This window comes from Microtus ochrogaster, chromosome 15 (assembly GCF_000317375.1).
Source record: "Microtus ochrogaster isolate Prairie Vole_2 chromosome 15, MicOch1.0, whole genome shotgun sequence".
Taxonomy (NCBI): domain Eukaryota; kingdom Metazoa; phylum Chordata; class Mammalia; order Rodentia; family Cricetidae; genus Microtus; species Microtus ochrogaster.
In genome coordinates, this window is record NC_022017.1 from 5,036,430 (window position 1) to 5,046,040 (window position 9,611).

The 9,611-nt window shown below is 42.4% G+C and overlaps 1 protein-coding gene across 1 annotated transcript in view; it reads left to right on the forward strand.

Moving 5' to 3' along the window:
* Positions 1–9,361, forward strand: part of Racgap1 (Rac GTPase activating protein 1) — a 32,848-nt gene extending 23,487 nt beyond the window's left edge. Inside the window, exons 10-16 of the mRNA XM_005354030.3 lie at positions 3,423–3,518; positions 3,599–3,797; positions 5,581–5,686; positions 5,835–5,967; positions 6,251–6,374; positions 7,512–7,617; positions 8,358–9,361. Coding sequence (XP_005354087.1) covers positions 3,423–3,518; positions 3,599–3,797; positions 5,581–5,686; positions 5,835–5,967; positions 6,251–6,374; positions 7,512–7,617; positions 8,358–8,433 — 840 coding nt within the window. The 3' untranslated portion in view covers positions 8,434–9,361. The remainder of the gene's footprint in view (positions 1–3,422; positions 3,519–3,598; positions 3,798–5,580; positions 5,687–5,834; positions 5,968–6,250; positions 6,375–7,511; positions 7,618–8,357) is intronic.
* Positions 9,362–9,611: the final 250 nt, after the last annotated feature.

The window sequence follows — 9,611 nt, forward strand, 5'->3', positions numbered from 1 at the left end:
CTGGAACTAGCTCTTGTAGACCAGGCTGGTCTCGAACTCACAGAGATCCGCCTGCCTCTGCCTCCCAAGTGCTTTTATTAAAGGCGTGCGCCACCACCGCCCGGCGTCCAATGACATTCTTATAGCTAACTCCTGATTCCTACCACTTAACTCTGTAATTGTGAACTCACAGCCATTCTTATTTCATCAGTTCTCCGATCTCATCCTTAGGTCTTACCAATTATTTTTTATTTTCTTTCTTTATCTTCTGAGTTTTAAAAACAGGGTTTCTCTGTGTAGCCCTGGCTGTCTTGGAACTCCTCTTGAACCTGGAAATCTGTATCTGCCTCCAGAGTGCTGGGATCAAAGGCATGTACTACTATGCCTGGCTTGTTTTATTTTTTTAAAATTGGATTGCTTAATTAGGAAATTATTTTTAATAATTTTATTATTTTTTTTAAATTTTGTTTTATAGTTTATTTAACTTTATTTTATGTGCATTGGTGTGAAGGTGTCAGATCCCCTGCAACTGGATCTTCAGACAGTTGTGAGCTGCTATGTGGGTGCTGGGAATTGAACCTGGGTCCTCTAGAAGAGCAGTCAGTGCTCTTAACCACTGAGCCATCTTTCCAGCCCCTATTTTTTTTAAATATTTTATCAATTTATTTAGGTCCAGTCCATGAACTGAAAGCTTTGTTCTGTGTCAGTTGGCCAACAATGACCATAGTTGTGTTTTATTTATTTATCTTTATGTGCATTGGTGTTTTGTCTCCATATATGTCTGTGTGAACGTGTTGGATCCTCTGGAACTGGAGTTACAGACAGTTGTGAGCTGCCATGTGGGTGCTAGGAATTGAACCCAGGTCCTCTGGAAGAACAACCAGTGCTCTTAACCACTGAGCCATCTCCCCAGCCTCTAAACCACAGTTTTGGTGCAAGTGTCCTTGCAGAGTTTTAGCATCAGGACACCTCTTGTTAGCATAGGTGATAAGCAGTGCATGTGTGACTTTTTTTTTTTTTAAGATTTATTTATTTATTATGTATACAGTGTTTTGTCTGCATGTATGCCTGCAAGTCAAAAGAGGGCACCAGATCTCATTACAGGTGGTGTGAGCCACCATGTGGTTGCTGGAAATTGAACCTGGGTCCTCTGGAAGATCAGTCAGTGCTCTTAACCTCTCAGCCATCTCTCCAGCCCATAAGGCATGTTTTTTTTTTTTTATTGTTTTTGTTTTGTTTTTTTTAAGACAGGGTTTCTTTTGTAACATCCCTGGCCTTCCTGGAACTCTTTTTATAGATGAGGCTGACCTGGAACTCACAGAGATCCACCTGATGCCTCCTGAGTGCTGGTATTAAAGGCGTGCACCATCACCACCTGGTTTATATGTTTTAAACTGTAACATTTTAGTATTAAGAACATATACACTGCAAAATTACTTTAAAGATCTATTTTATTATTATGTATATGTGTGTCTTCGAGTACTGAAGCCTCTCTAGCTGGAGTTGTAGGCAGTCATGAGCCATGTGACATGGGTACTGGGAATTGAACTTGGATCCTCTGCAAGAGGACTCTAAACTTCAGACATCTCCAGTCCCACTATGAAATACCATAGCACTAGAAAGAATATTTGAGACTGGCCCGATGTCAAACCCGTTCCTGGTAAGGTACAGTTTGTGTATTGTCCGTGTTAGCTCTGGAAGTCTTGTCTGTACTCATTCTGAACGCAAACCCACCATCTTCTCATCTTTAGAAGTTTCCCAGGCTGTGTTTTTCCCTGCGAATAATTCTCATATAGTAGTTTTTGAGAACATAGTCAAATTTTATCATCACATAAAGTAACCGCTGACCCTTCTATATCTGGCTTTAGATGTTGATATATAATTGGATGCAATGGGTTTGCATTTCGTTGAGTGCAAAGCCAAGATGCGAGTGGGAAAAGACTTGTTACCTGTATGTAGTAGGTAAGGCAAATATTGGGATCAAGTTTTCCCCGAACAAAGGAAAATGGTAATTTTACTTATGGAGTCTAAACATATTTACGTTGGGGTCAGCTCATTCCAAAAGCACCCCGAGTTAAGGAGCACATTCCTCACTGTGCTCTGTTCAAGAAGAAAAGCTAGAGTACGCATTTTTGGGGGGTGTGCTTCATTCAAAGTCACGATTGCACTTATGTAAAAGATTAAAGTATGGTTAAGAGCATTTGCTGCTCTTGCTGAGGACCCATGTTTGGTCCCTACCAATTCATACACTGGACATGGTGGCTTGTGCCTGTTATCCCAGCACTCTAGAGATAGTAGGAGGACCAGAGTTTCAAGGTCATCCTAAGCTATATAGCAAGTTTGAAGCCATCCTCGGCTACAAGAGATCCTGTCTCAAAACAAAAACAAAGAGTCTTGGTTAACTTTCCTACCTTCATGGTGCTATTGATTTATATAAATCACACTTTTTCATGGGCAAGTAATAATGCCACCAACTCTAAGAACTTCCTCTTCTTTCACTCAAAGATAAGAGACAATAAGCAGCATGCACTCTGCTAACTGAGCCACACAATCCCTATGAGAGTATTTTAAAATTTTATTATTATTTAAACTATGTGTGGGGTGGAGTATGTGCACCTGAGTTCAGGTACCCTGGAGGCCAGAGATGTCAGATTCTCCTGGAGCTAGAGTTATAGGTGGTTGTGTGCCACCTGGTATAGGGGTGCTGGGAAGTAAGCTCAGGTCCTCTGGAAGACAGTTGCTTCCAGTTGCTCTTAGCTGCTGAACCATCTCTCAGCCCTTGTGGTGGTTTAAAAGAAAATACCCCCCCAAAGGGAGTGACGCTCTTTGGAGGTGTGGCCTTGTTGTAGTAGATGCGGTTTTGTTGGAGGAAGTCTGTCACTGGAGGCAGACTTTGAGGTCTCATATATGCTCAAGTCATGCCCAGTGAGACAGACCATTTCCTGTGGCCTGTATATCATGATGTAGCCAGCATCATGTTTGCCTGCACACTGCAATGCTTCCACAATGATGATAATGGACTAGACCTCTGAACCTGTAAGATACCACATCAATTAAATGTTTTCCTTTTATAAGAGTTGCTATGGTCAGCCAGGCAGTGGTGGCCTTTAATCCCAGCACTCGGGAGGCAGAGGCAGGGAGATATCTGTAAATTTGAGGCAGCCTAATATACAAGAGCACGTTCTAGGACAGGCTCCTAAGCTACAGAGAAACCCTGTCTCAAAACATCCCCCCCCCAAAATAAAAGAGTTGCTGTAGTCATGGTGTCTCTTAATAGCAATAGAAATCTTGATTAAGACAGCCCCCAAGACTATTTTAAAGTGTACTTTGAGAATAGGAATTCAAAAACTGATATAATTTCCTTGTGTTTAATAGCAACTCTTTGCAGATGGTCTTCCTCTCTTTGTCTCCGTGGTGTAAATAATAAAGATTGTTTTTTCCAGGGAATGTTGGCAGATTTTGTGTCCCAGACTTCTCCAATGATCCCTGCAATTATTGTCAGCTGTGTGAATGAGATTGAGCAGCGAGGCCTGACTGAGGTAAGAGTGGACTCCTGACAGGTAAGCTTGCTATTTGTGTTAGTAGTTTGGGAGTTCCTAACTGTTGTCTTTTATAATAGGCAGGCTTATACAGGATCTCGGGTTGTGACCGGACAGTAAAAGAGCTGAAAGAGAAATTCCTCAAAGTGAAAACTGTACCCCTGCTCAGCAAAGTGGATGATATCCATGCCATCTGTAGCCTCCTGAAAGACTTCCTCCGAAACCTCAAAGAGCCCCTTTTGACCTCTTGGCTAAGCAGAGCCTTTATGGAGGCAGCAGGTGAGGGCAGATCTTCACTCCTGACTGTGATTCCAGAGCCGAGCTTTGTTCACACAGTTTTCAGTGCCTGGGATGTAGTTGGTGCTCATGTAGTTGGTGGGTGAATGACTGTATAAGAGATGACTCAGTGGCTAAGCACTGGCTGCTCTTGTAGAGAACCTGGGTTTGATTCTCAGCATCCACGTGATAGCACCTGTAACTCCAGTCCAGGGGAATCTGACGCCCTCTTTTGGCCTCTTTGGGTATGACGTGCATTGTAGTGCTCAGGCTTACATGTAGGCAAAGCACCCATGCACATAAAAATAAGGGGAAGAATTAAACTAAATAGGACTTAATAGGTGTTTTCTTGTTGCTCCTTGTTTTTCAGTCAAGTTTTAGGTTGTCCTTTTAAGCTCAGAACCATCTTTAATTCCTTTTCCACCACAAATCTTATTGGTAACCTGTAAATACACCTTAAATTTGATATTTATCACAAGTCATGGGACTTAACTGTCCCTGGAATATGCTAAGAACATGCTAAGAGATTGTCCTGTCTGTCTGTGCCCTCTACCAGGTAACCTTTATATAGGAGCTGGCATGGCCCTTTTATACTCTAAGTTAATTATTGTCCCTTTCTCGTCTATCTGTTATTTTCATTTTATTTTATCTTATTACTTTGGTTTTTTATTTTATCTTATTACTTTGCTGGCATTAAAGGCGTGTATCACCATGCCCAGCTTTCCTATCAGTTTTAGACTGAACTCATCCTTAACATGGTTAAGAAGACCCTCTATGACTTGCCTCCTGGTTATGCCTCCAGTATCATTTTCCATTATACTTTCCTTCCTCTTTTTGAACCCTGGAGTCCTGGATTTCTTAGCATATTCCTACCTCAAGTCCTTCACGTTTGTTATAGTTTTAGCCCCAGCAGTTTCTCTTTAGGTGTCTCTGTAACCTTAATTCCGCCCTCCCTCCCCCAGTTTCCTCAGAAACACCTTTCCTAAGCCAGGTTTGATGACATAGTAATCCCAGCATGTGGGAGGGGGGCAGGATTGAGACCAGCTTTGGGTGCATGGTGAGTTTGACACTAGATTGCCTGAGACTCAGTTACAAAAACTAAACAAACCCTGCCTTCCAGCATCCTGCTTGCCTTCTTTTCTTTATCTCACGTATCACTGCCCGACACATGATCTGCTGCTTGTTTCTTTCTTTTTTGACCAACTCTTCCAGCACACTGTTTATTCCATGAAACAAGGCCCCTTTTTGGTTTGCTTTAGCCTCACATTTAAAATAGCACCTGGTAGCCGGGCACTGGTGGCATGCGCTCACCATGGCATGCCTTTAATCCCAGCACTCGGGAGGCAGAGGCAGGTGGATCTCTGTGAGTTCGAGGCCAGCCTGGTCTACAGAGCTTGTTCCAAGACAGGCTCCAAAGCTACAGAGAAACCCTGTCTTGAAAAACCAAAAATAAAATAAAATAGCACCTGGTATATAGTAGGCCCTTAAATGTCGAGTGAATGAATTCCTTATTGATGGTTAGCACTGCGGTTGCATGTCTTTCCAGCAAATAAGTTGCCAGCTGCTTTCTCTTACAGCAGTGGTGATTTTTTTAGGAAGTTCTGGCTTCTCATATTGAACTGCTGGCCAGTGTCCTGCTTGTTAATGAAACTGGAGTCTGATGCTGTCATGAACCTCTCAGAAGTTTCAGAAACTCGGTGTATAGATGAACCTTTGTGGTCGATAACTTGGAAGCTGCTGTCAAGGGGAAGAGTCTGGTCTTCTTAGTGCTTTCTTTTCATTACAGAGATAACAGATGAAGACAACAGCACAGCCGCCATGTACCAGGCTGTCAGTGAGCTGCCCCAGGCCAACAGGGACACATTAGCCTTCCTCATGATCCACCTGCAGAGGTCAGCACAGCAGGAACTTGTCTTGGGAGTTCAGAGAAGATGATGTGGGCCCTGGGAAGTGTGGACTGAATGTTCTTATACAAAAGTTATAAGTTGGTTATATTTAAGGGAATAATACATTTTTAACTTTGTTTGTTTGTTTGTTTAGAGTGGCTCAGAGTCCAGATACTAAGATGGATATTGCCAATCTAGCTAAAGTCTTTGGCCCTACAATAGTTGCCCATACTGTGCCTAATCCAGACCCAGTGACAATGTTCCAGGACATCAAACGTCAGCTCAAGGTAGGGGTGCGCGCGCGCACACACACACACACACACACACACACACACAAGCATATACAGAGGTACATAAAATCCAAGCTTTTGTAATGCACTAGCTTGGCATGATGGCAAAAAGGTAAGCCTTGCATGCTGGGCACATGCACTGGTAGGCTGTGCCAGGAGGATTGTCACAAGCTGGAGGCCAGCCTGGTCTACATTTCAAGTTCTAGGTCAGTCTGTCCTGCAGAGTGAAACATAACAAGAAGGAATACATGAAGTAAGCCTTGACTTTGCTGCCCGTTAGGTGGTGGAGCGCCTGCTTTCTCTGCCCCTGGAGTACTGGAATCAGTTCATGATGGTGGAACAAGAGAACATTGACATCCAGCGTGGCAATGGAAACTCAACACCACGGACACCAGACATTAAAGGTCAGTTCTACACTGTGCTTGCTTTTTCAGGGCTTTGGCCATGTGCCCATTTCCCTGAGTTGCTCCAGCTTTTTGGAATATACGGGACTGGGTGAAGTAATGAGCACCTTCAAAATCCCAACACTTGGAAAGTAAAGGCAGGAGGATACAAAGTCATTCTCCGCTACATTTTTGAGTTCGGGGCCATTCTGGGTTACATGAGACCCCTTTCCCAATTTCTCTAATCAGCCACCCACCACCATTATATTTATCTTGAAAATTCCAACAGTTTTTCACAGCTAAAATCAGTACTACATCCAGTACCATGAATATACCCCAAGGGTTATTTCCCGTTTTAGGTTTGTTGGAATGTTTTACTGATCAATTTTATTTTTTTTTAAATATTTATTTATTATGTATACAATATTCTGTCTGTGTGTTGTGTGCAGGCCAGAAGAGGGCACCAGACCTCATTACAGATGGCTGTGAGCCACCATGTGGTTGCTGGGAATTGAACTCAGGACCTCTGGAAGAGCAGGCAATGCTCTTAACCGCTGAGCCATCTCTCCAGCCCTCAATTTTATTTTTTGAAAATTGTCATTACATTTTATTTATTTTTATGTTTGTGGGAGTATATGCCATGGTATGTTTTATGGGGATCAGAGGACAACTTGAGGGAACTGGTTCTCTCCTCTCACCACGTGAGTTTAGGGATCAAGGCCAGGTAGGTCATCAGGATTGGCGGCAAGTGCCTTTGCCCCTGAGCCATCTCCCTGACTTCCCATTAGATTCTTATGCCATTTATGGAGTAGAATCATTTTATTCCTATCACATAGACATATTAAAAGATTCTTTTTAAGAAAAGTGTTTTGTTTCTTCTTACATGTGTAAATTTCAAGTGTTCAGATGTTAGATGTATGAAGTTTGATACTTGAGAATGGTCTGAATCAGGAAGTGAATGTCAGCTATTCATTGAGTAGTTGTTTGCATAGTTCAAAAGATTCAGGAATGAGTTACAAAACAAGGGCTAAAGGGGCCTGTGAAACTGCTAGATGTCCAGTCTCCAACCTTCAGAAGGTAGTCAGTGTAAACATCCATCTTGGCAGGTACTTTATTTTCCCCCTTTCTCTTAAAAATGTATCTGAATTTTACTTGAAGTGAGCTTACTGGGGCCTGTGACCACTCCTGAATTTCAACTTGTCAAGACTCCTTTATCAAGTTCACTGTCACAGAGATTGTACAACCTCTCCAAGAGCACTCCCAGGTATGCAGAAGTGTGTGTGTGTGTGTGTGTGTGTGTGTGTGTGTGTGTGTATACATGTACCCTCATGTATGAGCTACAGCAGCATACTCTGTAGGAGTCAGCTCTCTCCTACTGTGTGATTCCTAGGAATTGAGCAGGCAGTCTCAACAGCCCTAGAATTCAGGAGACTGATACAGGAGATTTGCCATGAGTCCAAGGCCAGCCAGGGCTATATAGTAAGGCCTTATTTAAAATGGATGGATGGATGGATGGATGGATGGATGGATGGATGGATGGATGGATGGATGGATATAGTAAGGCCTTATCTAAAATAGATAGAAACAGACAGACAAAAAGAATAATTGAACTAGAAGTAACCAGATGTTAAAGGAAACTTCCTGTAGAGACTGAATGAAGCTCTCCACTGTGAGCCATCATATTGGGTGATCAATAGCACCTTTAAATAGCTCTTAGAAGTTTTCTGTAACATTATAATTATTCAATATTTTTTTGTAGAATACTTTTTTTTAAAAATGTGTATTTGTGTGCGTGATATATGTGTGGGTATGTGTACCATGGCACCCATGTGGAGGGCAACTCTGTGGAGCTGGTTTTTCCCTTGCGCCTTTATCTGGGCTCCAGGGATCTAGCTGAAGTCTCCATGTTTATATAGAACGTCTTTCCTCATGGCACCATCTCACTGGCCCTGTAGAATACTTCTGGTTCATTCTCTCTAATTTGTTGTTTTGTTTTGTTTTTAGATTTGGGAACAAAAGCAAGTCTGCCACCAACTTAGGTCAACAAGGCAAATTTTTCCCTGCTCCGTACCTCAAGTAAAGCCATTTCTGCCTGGTGTCCCAGCATTTACTGACCACAGGACACATGTGTTTATTCCGCAGCCTCCTTTTTATTAGTATTTTAGCCTTTTTTAGGCTTTAAATAAAGTTTAATGTGCATGAGTTTCTTATTATATAGCTCCTGTTCCTCTGGTGACTCAGCAGCACCTGTACTAGTTGTTGGGAGCTTTCAAATAGGAGATCTTTACCGGGCTGGAAGGGTAATGGGTATTGCTTTTGACTCTGGCGGGGGTGGGGAGTAACCCTTTGGCTTAAAGCCAAAATACTGCTCATAAAATGACTTTCCTTTAGTGTCACTTAGACAATGACAGAAATCCTACCTCGTGGGTAAAACTGAGTTGTCTCAGGACAAGAAGTTGCAGAACAGGACAAAGAGCTGGACTGAAGCTGCAGGAAGGCCCCCCTCAGAGCCCAGTCCCTGTGCTCCTTTAGCAACTGAGCAGTGGCATGGAGCCCTCAATGGGGTTGATAGGCACCGACTTGAGTATGCTCACTCCATTTGGGTTCTTAGGTCTGTGTCGTAGACAGTGCGCAGTGTAATCTGCAGTCCTGCATCTCGTAGTCTCTAGTCAGCTTCTCACTGGACTTTTGGAGTTGCTTGGAGTCAGAGCTAGATTGATCTAAAGCTAAATGCATTTTGGTGACTGACCCTCTTGTTTTATTTTAAAAGTCGGTGTGTAGTAAGCTAACAATTCAGAAGACTGTCAACATTTTCATATGACAAAGAAGCTAGTTGCTTCTGTCTTTGCACTTTGGGAGGTGCGCTTCTCCCGGGAAGCAGACACATGTATGTGAATGTTGGCTTTTTGATTAGCATTTTTCCAGTGTCTAAATGGCTTCCTTCTCTGGGATGTTTTCTGACTCAATACTAACTCTTATCTGTAAGACATATATTTGGAATATGATGTGAAAAAAATAAATAGTTTTGCGAAATGAATGTGATGTTGGTTTTCTTGTGCAGGATGGTAAAGTAACCTTCAGCACCTTTCAGAAAATGTCTTCCCTTAAAGTGTTTTGAGTTTGTTCATCTCTATTTCCCACCTGAACCTTATGTCTGCCTGTATGTAGGTCTTTGTTTCTCCTTTTTTTTTTTTTTATTAAGTCTGTTTTTCTAAACTGAAGTCCTAGATTTGTTATCTTCTTGTTTGAAGAAAGCAT